Source organism: Solanum dulcamara, chromosome 12 (genome assembly GCF_947179165.1).
Source record: "Solanum dulcamara chromosome 12, daSolDulc1.2, whole genome shotgun sequence".
NCBI lineage: Eukaryota > Viridiplantae > Streptophyta > Magnoliopsida > Solanales > Solanaceae > Solanum > Solanum dulcamara.
In genome coordinates this window covers 2436112-2452356 of record NC_077248.1, presented here as the reverse complement: position 1 = coordinate 2452356, position 16245 = coordinate 2436112, and the positions used below count along the sequence as shown (strand labels likewise).

Sequence of the window (16245 nt, the reverse complement as noted above, 5' to 3'; positions counted from 1 at the left end):
AATTATATGTTGGGGTTTTAATTATAAGACTACTATTTCTAGTCAAAAGATTCATAGTTGTATTCTTTGTATATACAAGATAATATATGGTTGGTATTTCTCATTGAATTATAATGTTATTATTTGATAACTATTTTTGTGCAATGATTGTATTGACAAATACATGATATATCTTTTATTGATAATATAATATTGCATGCGTATACTTTGTGACTATATATAGATTTTTTTTCCCACTAAAATGAGCAAGTCGCACTAATATAATTACTTAGGATCCAATGTGAATATCAACATTTAAATTGGATTGTTCAAAATCGAATAAAAAAAAGCTATTGGCTTATCGGTAATGGATTATTGGTTTAGTAATTTTGGTAATGGTTTAAATTTTTTTAATTATTGGGTTATCGGTTCTTAACGGTTTAAAGTTTTTTCTTAGCGAGTTAATTGATAATCCGATAATAACTTCATAATTTATATTTATTACCATTCAGTATATAAAGTCTTTCACTTAGGATCTTTTTTTTATACTTTTATTTTTTGTTGTCTCAAACTCTTGGTTATTATACAATATTTTACATTTGCTTTTGAGCAAGACACAATTTATAAACGCACGTGCACGGTTCATTTGGTTTGTAACCTTGTTTCTAAGTAATTTTTAATAGTCTTTTTTTAATCAAATTTTAACGATTAAACCGATAATCGAACCAATAATGATCAATAACCGATAAGTCAATATTAGCATATCTATAAATCAATAACCGATAAGTTAAATCAATAAACTTTAAAACTGAATATACAACCCTACATTTAACTGAGAAACACCTTGAAGACATGTTAATTGTGAGAGAATTATATTAAAGACATATCTTAATTCACCATAATATCTTCTCTGAAGTGAAATTAAATTTAATAAACTAAATATATTTCGTAAAAAAAAAATAATAAATAAATAAAAATTGACCCAACAAGAATAGGAAAATTACAATTGAGTCCCCTACCTAAATAGCGACTTTTGATAAACCCCAACATTGAACACTTTTTGCTTAATTCTCAATTCTGCTTCTGAGATTTTTCTGAAGGCAACCAAATACCCATTTTACAATTTCTCTCAAAAATCAAGGGAATTAATTAGATTTATTAGTATAATTAATCGATCACACGGTTTCAAGATTCTTGATTTTTTTAAAAAAAATTTGCTTGAAGAAGTTGATTGATAAGTTTCAATGGGGACGCCGGCATTTCCAAATCTTGGAAAACACTGTTTCGTAGATGATTGCCGGCAGATTGATTTCTTGCCTTTTACCTGCGATTGTTGTCACCAGGTTCCCTCTGATTTCATTTTTTACGTTCACTCTGGTCAATTTTGGGATTTTTTTTGTTTATGACAAGGGAACCAGAATCCAACTTGCAATAGCTTGCAAACCACAAGAGAGTTAAAACGCATTTGGCAAGCCCCATGTGACCTGGAAGGCTAACCCCCTTGTGTTTTAAGCTTTGTTTGTTATTTTGGTACTTATTTGATTAAAGTTGAAATCTTGTATGTTTAGGTTATACTAATTAGTTGAACTTACCTTAGGTGTATTTAGAGTTTGTTGGATTCTTTCTAGTTTGACTATAGATTTGTAAGTGACTATGGGGATTAGTATGAGATTTAAGACAAACTATTGAGTATTGAAATGGAAAGGGATTAGTATTAATTTTGCGTTTTTTTTTGTTATGACAAGGAAACCTGCAGGCACCCCGTTCCTGTGCAATAGCTTGTTAACCACCTAGGAGAGATAAATCGCACTAGACAAGTCCCATGTGACGAGCTCGACCCAGGAGGCCAACCCCCTTGTGTTTTAAGCCTTGTTTGTTATTTGGTACTTAGTTGATTAAAGTTGAAATCTTGTATGTTTAGGTGAGACTAATTAGTTGAAATTAAGGTTTAGTTGTTGTTGTTACTGAACTCACATTAGGTGTATTTAGTGTTTGTTGGAGTCTTTCTAGTTTGGCTATAGATTTTTAAGTGACTATGGGGATTAGTATGAGATTTAAGAAAAACTACCCGAACCCATCCCATTCATGTGCAAGAGCTCGCAAATTACATGGGTGAGGTAAACCGCACTAGGCAAGCCCCATGTGACAAGCTTGAATCAGAAGGCTAACCCCCTTGCATTTTAAGCCTTGTTTGTTATTTGGTACTTATTTGATTAAAAGTTGAAATCTTGTGTGTTTAGGTGTATTTAGTGTTGGACTACAGATTTGTAAGTTACTATGGGGATTAGTATGAGATTTAAGACAAAATATTGAGTATTGAAATGGAAAAGGATGAGTAGTGTGAAATAGATTTAGAGGATTCATGTTGCTAATGCCTGCTATTTTGCGTATTGAAGCATAGTTGATCCATTAATTAAAGGTGAGATATTTTTGGTTGCAAGCTTTGTTAAAAGACTTTTCTTGAATCTTGTTTGGTAGGTTCCTTTTTCTTCGTGGGGTTTGCAAGCGTAAAATGATCTTGATGAAGTTTATGGGATTTCAGTAAGTGGGAGAAAATGACATTGAGTGTTCTAAGTTGAAATCTTTTTCGGTATAGGCGGATCAATTAGTTGGGATTAAGATTTAGTTGTTGGTATAATTTGTTATACTCACGTTAGGTGCATTCAGTTTTTACTGAACTTTATCGTTTGGCTGTATATTTGTTAGTCACTTTAGGGGATAATGTGAGATTTAAGAATCTATAGTTTGTCTTAAAAAGACAAATTATTGATTATTGATAAGGAAAGGGCTGAATGGTGTGGAAGGGATTTAGAGGATTCATTGAGCTGATTCCAGCTATTTTGGTATTGGAACATAGTTGATCCATTAATCAAAGTTGAGATCTTTTTAGGTTGCATGCTGCATTTTAGGATTTTTCTTATTTCTGATCTGGTATGTTCCTGCATTTTAGGATTTTTCTTATTTCTAATCTGGTATGTTCCTTTTTCTTTGTGGGGTTTGCCAGCATAAAAATTTGATCTTGATGATGTATTTGAAAATTCAGCAAGTTGGAGAAAGTGATCGTGAGTGTTATAACTTTTCCTTACTTTCGCTCTAGCACTGAAGGAGCAGCGATACATCTGCTACACTTAAGAAGTTGATGCACATCATTTACAGTGTTGATTTATTTTAGCTGGGCTGCGTGAGAGTAAGACGTCCTTGTTTTTTTGTTTTTATTGTTTTCAGTGATCTTGATTTTAGTAACTGGCTGAGGTTCCTTTGAATTATTCATAGCTTTTTCAGTGAGTAAGTTTGCTTCTGCTGAAGATGTGATAAATAAATGGGATTCTGATTACAAATGTGTTGCAGAGGTAGAACTCCATTGTATGTTATCATTTTGAATGCGATATGATGAGCTTTTTCTTTGATTTATTCTCATCTTTGCATTTGCTGTATATCACCTTTGTAGAAAATTTGAGCTCTTTCCTTCTGTGACCCTTTCTGTGTTATTTTAGTATAAGTAACTTCTCTGATAAAGTTGTTCTGAAACTAATCACAAAGTTGATCATACTTAAAATGGACTTACTTTTATCTATGATGGCATTTTGACATTGCAAAAGTGTGCTAATCTTTGTTGTGTACTGTTTTCCATTTCACATTATTTCGTAGTTGTGACTGCTCTTTTAAGCCGAGGGTCTATTAGAAACAACCTCTCTATCTCTATGAGATAGGGGTAAGGTTTGTGTACACCCTACGCTTCCCAAACCCCTCTTGAGGACCTAAACGGGGCTTAATGTGGGTTATGAAACTTGGCAGGTGTTTTGTCTAGAGCATCGGAGCTATAACAGACACCACTGTCCAACAGCGAACAAGAATGATGTTACTGTGGTTGTTTGCCCACTCTGTGCAAAAGGAGTACACCTTATTCCTGATGAAGACCCGAATATAACTTGGGAATCACATGTAAACACGGAGTGCGATCCATCAAACTACGAAAAAGCCACAAAGAAAAGAAAATGTCCTGTACCTGGCTGCAGAGAGTTCTTGACTTTCTCAAACACAATCAAGTGTCGAGAGTGTACTGTAGATCATTGTTTGAAGCATCGGTTTGGACCTGATCACAAATGTCCTGGACGTAAGAAACCTGAAGCAGCATTCCCGTTTATGAACTTTCGAACTGGCAGTAGAAAAGACGACCCCAAGAAAGCTCCGGCCACATCATCCTCTAGTTGGACGTCATCCTTCTTCAAGGCAGCTGAAGCTGGAATGGCAAAATTGGGCAGCGGAAGGGGCCAAAGCAGCAATGCCACAAACCATAGTGGGAGTGCTAACGGGCAAGTTGAGCAATGCCCGCAATGCACTCTAAGGTTTTCTTCAGTCACAGCTCTCGTGAGTCACGTACAGAAAGTCCACGAAAAGAACGGTGTCATGAACCTGACAGTCGATGTCTGCCCCAGATGTAGCAAAGGTTTTCGCGATCCAGTGTCCCTCGTAGAACATGTTGAAAGAGTACATAAAGGAACTTCAAAGGCATAGGGGAGATCAATGTAAAGAAGGAAATTGCAGCATTCTTATTGTTATTTTTAATTCAAAAACAGTAGTCAGCTCATTTGAGAATTGCATTGCTCTTTTGGAGTGGGGGTGGGGTGGCGTGGATCAAAGGGAGGGGGGTGGATCCGTCCTTTCTCCCCCTTCGTCATAAGGCGGGGTTTGACTCTGATAAAAGAAATTCTTGTGTTTAGGAATCTCTCAGTACCTTATCATTGATAATACAAAAAAGAGTCTAAAATGTCTTCGAATTATTGGGAATGGTACGAAAAAAGGTCTAAAATGCTCTCGAACTATTAGAAATGGTATAGAAATGTCTCTCATCCATCTATTGGGCTTAAAATTTCCTTGAAATCCACCTTTAGGTCCAAAAATGACCTTTTCTTTAATGGAAAAGGACATGAGGGGTATTTTTGTATCATTTTCAATAGTTCGAGGGTATTTTAGGCCCTTTTTGGTAATGAAAATTATGTTAAATAAAGATTTATAGTTAATTTTAAATAATTAAATTGTAACCAATAGATGACCGCTACTTGCTTAAAAAAATTATTCAAATTATTTAATTAAAATTTTGTTAAATAAATTTTGATTTATAATTAATTTTAAATAATTGAATTGTAAGCAATAGATGGCCGCTGCGTGTCTAAAATAATTATTCAAATTATTTAATTAAAATTATGTTTAAAAAAAGGTCATTTTTGAACCTTTATTAATTTTCAGAATTTTATATGATAATCATCTATCTTTAGTTTCAAAAATGATTTTTTTTAACATATTTGTAATTAAATAATTTGAATAATTTTTAAACACGTGGCGCCCATCTATTGGTTACAATTTAATTATTTAAAATTAATTATAAATTAAAATTTATTTAACATAATTGTAATTAAATAATTTGAATAATTTTTAAACATGTGGCGCCCATCTATTTGTTACAATTTAATTATTTAAAATTAATTATAAATCAAATTTATTTAACATAATTTTAATTAATTAATTTGAATAATTTTTTTAAACATGTGGAGGCCATCTATTGGTTATAATTTAATTATTTAAAATTAATTATAAATTAAAATTTATTTAACAAAATTTTTATTACGAAAAATGGCCTAAAATGCCCTTGAACTATTGAAAATGATATAAAAATATCTTTCATCTATCTATTAAACCTAAAATATCTTTGACATTCACTTTTAGATCACAATTTTGAAATACAAGATGAAATGTGCTATACCCAACTGATTTATTCCACATATCAATATCAATTATGGGACGGATGAAAAACTAGGCACTTTGATCTATACTGTTTTGTGTTGCTAATAATGGTGAAATCAGAGGCCAATATAGAGATTTGTGCCTCTTTTCTGATAAGATGGAATATCAAGCTTTAATTCAATTGCAATTATGCTTTACCAAATCAGCATCTTATTATTTTTTTTAAAAAAATCTAGTTTAAAACAATAATTGTTTCATTCAACAAAAATTGATGAAAAATTATTTAAATCGATTGGGTGGCTTTCTAATGAAATTCAATCGTTGAGTAACTTCGTGGGTAAATAATTCATAGTCGAATAACTTTGAGATTAAAAAAAAAAGTTGAGTGATAGAATGCTTAGTTGAATATTCTTCTGTGATTAAATCGTTAGTTGAGTGAGTTTGAAGTTATAAAAGTAACTAACAAATCATATATTAAGCCACGTTAGTTCCTGTGACAAGAGTCAAACGGCGTCGTATTAGCTTTATCCACTTCTCATTTCTAGACTAGAGTAGAAAGAACTAGAACATTCGAGCAAACAACACTCATTATCGATTCCTCCACCATCAATCTCATCGTGGTAAGCTCCTAATTCCTTTTTAGTCACTGTAATTAAATTTACTAATTTTGATTTTAAGATCCGTTGATTATTGCTTCGATGTATGTGTGTCTGAGAAAAGACATGATTAAAATGTTGGTATGAAATTAGGATTTTCATTTTTAACTGTGCTTGAATTGCCTTGAAATCTTCATTTGTTGTATGTTGGATTGGTTAAAGTTCACGCATATTCTTTTGGCACCGTTTGATTTGGCACAAACTTTTTTAAAAAAAAATTGAAATTTGTGTATTTTAGACATTTATGTAGTTATAAATTATTTTATTAAATGAAAAAGGGAAATTTTTAAGTTAAATTGTTCCTAATTATATAAATGTGACATTTACTAAAAAGTAAATTATGTCATATGAATTGGACTTGCCTACAGAAGCTTGATATAGATTGGGAATATAGATCTAGAAGGAAATTTTCTTCGTTGAGTAAATATATGATTTTGTTGGACTTGAACAATGCTTTTGGAACTAAAAAAGAGGAAAAAGAGAAAAAAAAATTAATAAAAATTGACACTGTTTAGTTGGTAGTATAAGGTGAATCCTTTATGATAAGAAATGAACTCCCGACACTCTGTTTTTTCTTTTTGTTTATCAGGTAAAGTAAATTTCGTTAAAAGCTAAGTTGCGCGGAGACTTCATTTTTTATGTTGCACCACTGTTGGATTCTCCAAAAATATGCTATTTTTGGAGAATCCGACACACACCTTTTGAAATTTTTGAAAAGTCTGAGCAACACAGATTAAAATTAGCATCCAGGGGATAAACTCCCGAAGTTCTCGAGGCATTTCAGTAGAAATAGAAAAAATTGTGTCTTGGTATTGTTGTGAAGTTTATTTTCTTATGAGGTTCTTGTGCTACTTGCAATTGTATTTATTTGTTAGCTCTTGCTCTATTAGGGTCAACTACAAATAAATTGTAAATGCGCACTCTCTGCGTGGCCTTTTTCTCTAGAAAGTTGGTATAACTTTAAAAGAATCATTTTTAGAGTTGATTGTTCCAAATGACCATGACTCTTTGTTCTGATATTAGGTGCTGTCTTACACTCACTTTGTTGGGATGGAAAATTAGGGGGTATTAGGAGGGGATAACGGCTGCTTCCCTACCTTGGCTAGGTAAGATAACAGGGGTACACAACACCACCTTTAATTTAGGTGGTCAAGAGTGTTAAATAGCTTGTAAATCTTAGTTCCATGTGTCCCATATTTGATGAGTGTAAATAGGCTCATTATATTCTTTGTATTGTATAAAAATAGATAAGAGGTGTAGGGTCTATTTACCATGCAATTCCCACACACTCATTTCTTCCGTTTTTATTTCTCATAAAGAGGAAATACACGTCTCTTACTTCCCTTCAGTTGTGCCAAACAATGTGACAGGAAGCATGATTACCTTTTCATGAGAAGTAAATCAACAATTTTGCCACTCTCATTACCGTACCCCCCCCCCCCCCCCCCTTTTCTTGAACCAACATTGTACTTAACTAATAGCTAATACTGAAGTTTCTCATAGGAGCATTTGGTACATATAGCTACATACAATTCTTTAGTGGTCTGTCCACATATATGGTATAGCATATGGTAGGTTGCTTGCTGATCAAACTGAACCACATATATGGTCTGTCCACTTTTTTTATGTGGCGATAGTTTTTTATTACCATGCTACTATTAAAAGTATTACTAGTTTTTTCATTACACTGAGATCAACTAGATATCGTCAGGAGTTCTTTGTTCTGTTAAAGTGGAGCTTCAAGGGCACAAGGCCTTTCCTTTTGTAAAGCACTCAAATTGCTATCTTACTGGGTTTTAGGTCATCTTTCATTTGTTGGAGTTCAAGAATGGCAACAAAGTACATTGTTGGTTCAGTGTTTGCATCATTTGCTGTTGCATATGTTTGTGATGTCGTTATTGCAGACAAGAAGGTGTTTGGAGGTAAGTACAAATTATTATCTATTTACTTCAATTTTGAATTTGGTTGTGCTAACAGGCACCCGTGTCGTTTCATACAGGTACTACTCCACATACTGTTGCAAACAACGATTGGTGGAAAGAGACTGACAAAAAATTCCAGGCATGGCCTCGCACTGCTGGTCCCCCAGTGGTCATGAACCCTATCAGCCGCCAAAATTACATTGTCAAGTCTTGAACGAGGATATTCGTTCCTAGGCTTGATTAAAATGTTTGGTCAAAGTTTCATGTCGAGTAGTTGTGTGATAGTTTGATTGTAATAAATGTTTGTTTCTGCTTGTCCAACTACGGGTGTTGTCTTGTATCAATGAAGGCTGTGAAAGGATACATGATCATCAAATGGATAAAAGTAGCTACTTATGTTGGTTCTCTGCTCTCTTTGCAACTTTATTTCTGGCTAAAATAATAAAATTTCTTTGTGTGGGAATTCCCCTATTGTTATAGCTGCAGATGATATAACAATATGTAGCCGTCACTTGGAGATCATTGCTAATTCCAAGAAAATTACTTGGATCCATTATTCATCTCAACGGAAGGCTTAAAAATAATTTAAAGAAGACACTCAAGTAGGCTTAAAAATAATTTAAAGAAGACGCTGAAGTGGGCTAACAAAATTGGAACATTCTTTATTATTAAAAAAATAGATAAAAAATTGGAACATTCTTGATTTGTTTGTTATTTTCGCGTAGGGACGACATACTGGCAACGGTGTTACCTAGTGTATTTTTCGGTTTGGTTTTTTTTTTTTTGCTTTAACACTCAGTAACAATGATTAAAAAATGGACTCTCATTGTTCAGACTAACTAATTGTAATTAAATATATTTAAATGACTAATCTTCACAGAAATTCAAAAATAACTTCGACTTTCAAATATCATTTTTTTACTTTGAAAATAAAAATTACATTTTTTAAAAAAAAAATCACAATAAAACATGCATGAATACAACAACATACTTACTCGTAAAATCTGAAAAGAATAAAGTAAAACATGCCTGAATGCCTTATGAAAATACTTGAATTAAGGTATAAAAAACAATTCATTGTCTTAAATTAACTTACTTGACAATTTTATAAAGCAGGAAAAACAAGAAAATATAGAGAGAGTAGTAGAAATCTTTCTTTCTCTGTGTATTTTTCACTGCAAAAAACATAGGCTATTTATAGACAGGAAAAGTTAGAAAGGAAGAAAAAAATAGTGGGCAAATTGCCCACTTAAGTGGGCCCCACACAACACTTGCAAGTGGACATCCAATTCATTGTCCATCTTGCTTTTTAACACTCTCCCTTGGATGTCCACTTGAAATGTGTATCAATAAAAACTTTACAAAAATAATATACATAGTTATTCTGAACATTCATAGATGTTGTGCCTCGTTAAAACCTTATTAGAAAAAATCCAGTGGGAAAAAGCCTAATGAAGGAAAAAGAGTACACACATCTGATAATACGCCTTGAGTGCTGCCTCATTAAAAACCTTATCAAGAAAACCCAGTGGGACAAAACCTTGACTAAGGGAAAAAGAGTACAACGCGTATATTGCTCCCCCTGATGAAAATATCACTTAATATCTCGAAGACGACGCATTCCAATTTTGTATCTCATTTTCTCAAAGGTTAAAGTTGGCAATGCTTTGGTGAACATATCTGTAACACCCCTCAAAATTTTTCTTAAGATTCGGGCCTTCTTTGTACACGTGTGGGGCCCATCGTATTTATTTCGAAGTACGTGCTTGAGTTAAGATGAGTCCCTGAGGAGTTTAAGAGCGTTGGAGGTGATGTGGGGTCATTGAGGACCCCTAGGACCGAGCTAAGTCCAAAAGATCCGTCGTGGCTAAGTTTAGGACGAGTTCACGTAAGGGTCGACTTTCAATGACCCTATCGTTTGAAAGATGTCAATCCGAGTGGCCCATGACCTATCAAATTAAAGGTCATCGAGTCTTCTTTCCATACGCCACCAAGAACGTAGATTTTGGAGTTCGGGGCCAAAGGATATGATGATCCGAAGATGAACTAGCACGACAGGGATTTTATTTTGGCCTGGGCTACCACTGCTGGGGAAATGGCCCTGGCGCCGTAAGGGCGCGATGCGCCACTATCGCGCCAGGAACATGCCTCGGTAGTTTGGTCCCTGGCGCGACGCGCCACTAAAAGTGTGCAGGGTTTTTGGGGCCAAATTCCCAGAATTTGGAACAATAGGCTTGGCGCCGTAAGGGCGCGACGCGCCACTATCGCGCCAGGAACATGCCTCAGTAGTTTGGTCCCTGGCGCGACGCGCCACTAAAAGTTGTGCAGGTTTTAGGCGTAATTGGCCTTGGCGCTGTAAGGGCGCGACGCGCCACTATCGCGCCAAGGGCGTTTTAGCCTATTTTTAGAACATTTTGAGGAGGGGCAATTTGGGAACCTACCCAATTATATATATGTAGCCCTTGGCCTTTTGGGAACTCATTTGGCAGCCCTCACTCTCTCTCTAAAAAGCCCTAAGAGCTCCTCTCCCTTCTCTCTACTCTTCTTCTCCATTTCCAACAAAGGAGTCCAAGAAGCTTCAAGATTAGAGTCCTCCATTAAAGACCCAACCTCAAGGTTTTTTTCAAGTCTTCACTAAGGTATGTAAGGCTAACCAAAACATGGGTTGAGTCCACCCATGTGCCCTATTCTTGTCTTGAGGTTGGATATCCATGAAAATGGACTTTCTTGGTATGGTACATGTTTGAATGAGTATTGTTCCCATCTTATTTAATTATTGATGTGTTAATGTTGTTGAGCTAAGAGGTTCCTAAAATAAGCCCTTATATGAGTATGAGATGATGAAGAAATGAGTTGATAAATATGTTTGTTGGTCTTATTAATTATGTAGATTTGATAGAGTATACTATCTTCTTAAGCATGTTGCCTATTATAAGAGTGTCGAATTGAAGTCTTGAAGATGTGATGAGTCATAAAGTTTTTTCTCAAATGGATGGAGGTAATGATTGATTTTATATCTAGATGATGTGTATATGTGCATTTAAAGCTTCCTTGAAGATATGATTGAGATTGAGCATTGAGATTGAGATTTGATTGTGACAGAGTTGATGAGTCGACAAGGTTGTAATGAGACTTGTTGATATGAGTTGATTGAGTTGAGTTGATGGAGTTTTATGAGCATTGAGTCTTGAGAGGAGTATCGAGCACCGAATTGGGCAAGAGTATAGTCCATACTCGAACCCAATACCTGTGTTGCCAAACGTAGGGGGGATTGAACCGTTAAAGTCGGATGCTTCCCCGAGAGCTTTTGTCCTGACATTATAGGACCTGGTTGGATTGGATCCATGAGTGTTCGTCGTTCATGCCCTGGCAAGGTATGAATGGGCGTGGTAACGACGTCGTTTCGTTGTACCTTCACTGGCTCATAAGTGTTGGTTGTCGCTTAAGAGAAACTCCCAAATAGGTGTTGATAGTACTCTGAGTCAGATTGAGTTGAATTGTATATGATTGGTCCAGTCTAAATCATATCCTTGTTTAGACTTAGGACATTTGATTGAGTTGTCATCCCTTTTAAGTTGAGCTCCCGAGTTGGTTGATTTATTCTTCCTTGATGTTCGTTGTATTCGGCCATTTTACATACTCGTACATTCTATGTACTGACGCCATTTGGCCTGCATCGTTTCATGATGCAGAGACGGGTACTAGAGATCATCAACCGGCGCTCCGTTGAAGATCCACTTACACTTCCAGTCAGTCGGTGAGTCCTCTTAGTTCTCGGAGGATATTGGGCCTTCCTGTACAGTTTTTTATTGTCTTTTTTTTTTATTTAGATTGTCGGTAGCCATGGGCTTGTCATTGGCACTTTTTAGACTTGAATAGAGGCTTCATAGACTGAGATGTGAGGAGGTCGAGCGGTCATCTTGAGGATTCCTATTTTGATTATCGTCTTGATTGTAAATGTTTGGCCTTCGGCCCTTATGATATGAGAAACATTTCTTAAATTGAGTTTTCTGCTAATAGAATGTGCTTGAATGAATGAGTGATTGTACCAAGTGGTTCGCTTGGAGGTCAGAGATGGCCTTTGGGTGCCGGTTACGTCTAGGATACCCTCCCGGGGTGTGACAATATCCGCCAAATTGTCACTTGAACGAATTTGTTGGACATCTATTTCACCCTTCTTTAGAAGATCGTGAGTGAAAAAGAATTTTGGTGAAATATGTTTTGTTCTGTCTCCTTTGATGTATCCTCCCTTCAGTTGAGCTATACATGCAGCATTGTTTTCATACAATATTGTTAGAGCGTCTTTTGTCAAAGAAAGACCACATGTTTCTTGAATGTGTTCAGTTATTGATCTTAACCAAACACATTCTCGACTTGTTTCATGAATGGCTATTATCTCTGCATGATTTGAGAAAGTGGCAACCATAGTTTGCTTTGTTGAACGCCATGATATAGCTGTACCACCACATGTAAATAAATAGCCTGTTTGCGATCGACCTTTATGGGGATCAGATAAATATCCCGCATCTGCATAACCGATCAATTGTGACGTGGAATCATTTGAGTAAAATAATCTCATATCAATGGTACCTCGAAGGTATCTGAATATATGCTTAATTTCATTCCAGTGTCTTCGTGTTGGGGAAGAACTAAATCTTGCTAACAAGTTTACTGAGAAAGCTATATCTGGTCTAGAATTGTTGGCAAGATACATTAATGCACCAATTGCACTAAGGTATGGTATTTCAGCACCAATAAGTTCTTCATCATTTTCATAAGGTCGAAACGGATCTGTATTAATATCAAGAGATCTCACAACCATTAGGGTACTCAATGGGTGTGCTTTATCCATATAAAATCTCTTTAAAATATTTTCAGTATATGTTGACTTGTGGACAAATATCCCATTTGTAAAATGTTCAATTTGTAGACCAAGACAAAATTTTGTCTTTCCAAGGTCTTTCATTTCAAACTCCTTTTTCAGACATTTTACTGCCTTTGAAAGTTCTTCCGGAGTTCCAATAATATTCAAATCATCAACATATACTGTTATTATGACAAATTCAGATCCAGACCTTCTCATAAAGACACAAGGGCAAATTGGATCATTTTTATATCCTTCTTTTAGCAAATATTCGCTAAGACGATTGTACCACATTCGCCCTGATTGTTTCAACCCGTATAAAGATTTCTAAAGCTTTATTGAGCAATTTTCTCGAGAATCCTTGTATGCTTCAGGCACTTTGAACCCTTCGGAAATTTTCATAAAAATGTCGTGGTCCAATGACCCATATAAATAAGCATTGACCACGTCCATTAAGTGCATTTCAAGCTTTTCATGAACTGCCAAATTTATTAGATACCTGAAGGTAATTGCATCCACCACAGGGGAATATGTTTCCATATAGTCAATGTCAGGTCTTTGCGAAAAACCTTTGGCTACAAGTCGTGCTTTATATCTTAAGACTTCACCCTTTTCATTTTGTTTACGCACAAAAACCCATTTGAACCCTACTGGTTTGACATCTTCAGGTGTTCGGATTATTGATCCGAAAACTTCACGTTTTTCAAGTGAAGTTAACTCTGCTTGAATTGCATCTTTCCATTTTGGCCAATCATTTCTCCGTTTGCATTCATCGACAGATTTTGGCTCAAGATACTTATCTTGTTGCATTATTTCAATGGCAACATTATAAGCAAAAATATTATCGACTACAATATTATTTCGGTTCCACCGTTTTCCTATCGAGACATAACTTATTGAGATTTCTTCATTCTCATTATTTTCAGGTACTTGGACCTCCTCGGTGGTATCACCATTTGTTGTGTCTCTGGGCTCTTCTTGAGCACTCGCCTCCAAATTATGTTCATCTTGATCATTTATTCCTTTCCTTTTCGAGGATTTTTATCTTTGGAACCAAATGGTCTTCCACGTTTTAAGCGTGGTCTAGACTCATTTGCCTGAACAAGTTGTCCTACCGGGATATCAACTCGAACTTGAGCATTAGCAGCTGAGATATGCGATTTAGTAACCCATGGAAGGTTAGTAAATGCATCCGGCAGTTGATTTGCAATATTCTGCAAATAAATCATCTTTTGAACTTCTTGCTCACATTGATTTGTTCGAGGATCTAAATGAGATAGTGACAATGAATTCCAATCTATCTCATTTTTCAACTGCTTATGTTCTCCCCCTAATGTTGGGTATACTGATTCATCAAAATGACAATCAGCGAATCTTGCCGTAAATAAATCTCCAGTCATAGGTTCCAGATATTTTATAATAGAAGGAGATTCATACCCAACATATATTCTCAACCTTCTTTGGGGACCCATCTTTGTGCGGTGCGGTGGAGCAATTGGGACATATACCGCACACCCAAATATTCTAAGATGAGATATATTTGGCTCCCTTCCAAACGCCAACTGTAATGGGGAAAATTCATGATAATTTATTGGCCTTATGCGCACAAGTGCCGCTGCATGCAAAATAGCATGCCCCCATAATGAAATAGGAAGTTTTGTCCTCATTAGCAATGGTCTAACTATCAATTAGAGGCGTTTAATCAATGATTCTGCTAGACCATTTTGAGTATGTACATGAGCGACCGGATGCTCAAATTTTATTCCAACCGGCATACAATAATCATTAAATGATTGAGATGTGAATTCATCAGCATTATCAAAACGAATTGTCTTTATTGCATAATTTGAAAATTGTGCTCTTAACCTTATAATTTGAGCTAACAATCTCGCAAAAGTCATGTTGCGAGTTGATAATAAGCACACATGTGACCATCTTGTAGATGCATATATCAAGACCATATAATATTTAAATGGTCCACATGAAGGGTGAATTGGCCCACATATATCACCTTGTATACGTTTCAGAAACGCAGGGAATTCAATCCTAACCTTAGTTGCTGATGATTTGATAATCAGTTTTCCTTGGGAACAAGCAACACAAGAGAATTCCTTAGATTGAAGAATTTTCTGATTCTTCAAAGTGTGTCCATATGAATTCTCAATAATTTTGCACATCATATTGTTATACCCTATTTTAACTCAAGGTCAAATGGTGTACAACATATTGATGATTCCTAAATTATTTAATTTTAAGGAGTCGCCACCTAATTATTTTTAAGGTAAATTAGGATACCTAAATGATCAACTAATGTAATGCTAAAATTAACTCCATTTAATGGTCTACGTAACTTATATGATTCTAGGTAAGGGTTCTAGTTATTCTAAAGGGAAGGGATTAAGCATCCTTTAAAATTCGTTAAAAACGATTACCGGCCAAACTTAGGTTAAATAATTAAAACTAGAAATCATCTAAAAAGTAAATTGACACGAATTGGTTTATCTTTAGGGGATTCTAATTAAATTAAATTAAACTAAGATTAATATCTAAGCAATCATGAACAACATAAATAAATTAATTATTACAAACCGAATCAATAAAATAATAATAATAATAAAAAAATAAGTAATGAACATATAAAAAATATGGCCCGACACTTAGTTTCTGTACGCCTGGACTAAGCTGTTGGGCCACCTGCATTTTGGGCTTTGGGGCCAATTCTGATGTATATCACAACTCTATATACACTGTATATTAGTACATACAACCAATAGTTTTCTTGTATATCAGATATATATGAAATTGCATATCAGTCAATTTTGCTCCAGTGCCTGTAAAAATACTTAGTAAACATGTTTATAATAAATAATATAAATAGTAATAATAAAAATAATAATAATAACAATAATAATAATAATAATAATACAAAAATAAAACCCGTCTTATGAACATGGGAGGCCTTGGAAATCAACGGTAATTTCTTCATCGGCCAATTTCAACTTGTAACATATAATATATAATGTAAACTTAAATTAAAATTTCCGTCTTTAAAATGGAGAGGCCTCGAAAACCGACGGAGAGA

The 16245-nt window shown here is 34.9% G+C and overlaps 2 protein-coding genes across 2 annotated transcripts; both read left to right on the top strand.

Annotated features, from left to right (window-relative positions):
• Positions 1-1060: 1060 nt before the first annotated feature.
• On the top strand, positions 1061-4655 carry LOC129877638 (zinc finger AN1 and C2H2 domain-containing stress-associated protein 11-like). Its single transcript, XM_055953162.1, has 2 exons — positions 1061-1322; positions 3775-4655. Exons 1-2 carry the CDS (start codon positions 1224-1226, stop codon positions 4492-4494), a joined length of 819 nt encoding a protein of 272 aa, XP_055809137.1. The 5' UTR covers positions 1061-1223; the 3' UTR covers positions 4495-4655.
• Positions 4656-6208: 1553 nt separating this feature from the next.
• On the top strand, positions 6209-8762 carry LOC129877770 (uncharacterized). Its single transcript, XM_055953300.1, has 3 exons — positions 6209-6341; positions 8178-8299; positions 8377-8762. Exons 2-3 carry the CDS (start codon positions 8206-8208, stop codon positions 8511-8513), a joined length of 231 nt encoding a protein of 76 aa, XP_055809275.1. The 5' UTR covers positions 6209-6341; positions 8178-8205; the 3' UTR covers positions 8514-8762.
• The last annotated feature ends 7483 nt before the right edge of the window (positions 8763-16245 follow it).

Coding starts and splice junctions, on each gene's coding strand:
- LOC129877638 (XM_055953162.1), top strand. CDS start 1,224: ATGGGGACGCCGGCATTTCCAAATCTTGGAAAACACTGTTTCGTAGAT. Junction 1,323..3,774: donor CCTGCGATTGTTGTCACCAG/GTTCCCTCTGAT, acceptor GAAACTTGGCAG/GTGTTTTGTCTAGAGCATCG.
- LOC129877770 (XM_055953300.1), top strand. CDS start 8,206: ATGGCAACAAAGTACATTGTTGGTTCAGTGTTTGCATCATTTGCTGTT. Junction 8,300..8,376: donor AGACAAGAAGGTGTTTGGAG/GTAAGTACAAAT, acceptor CGTTTCATACAG/GTACTACTCCACATACTGTT.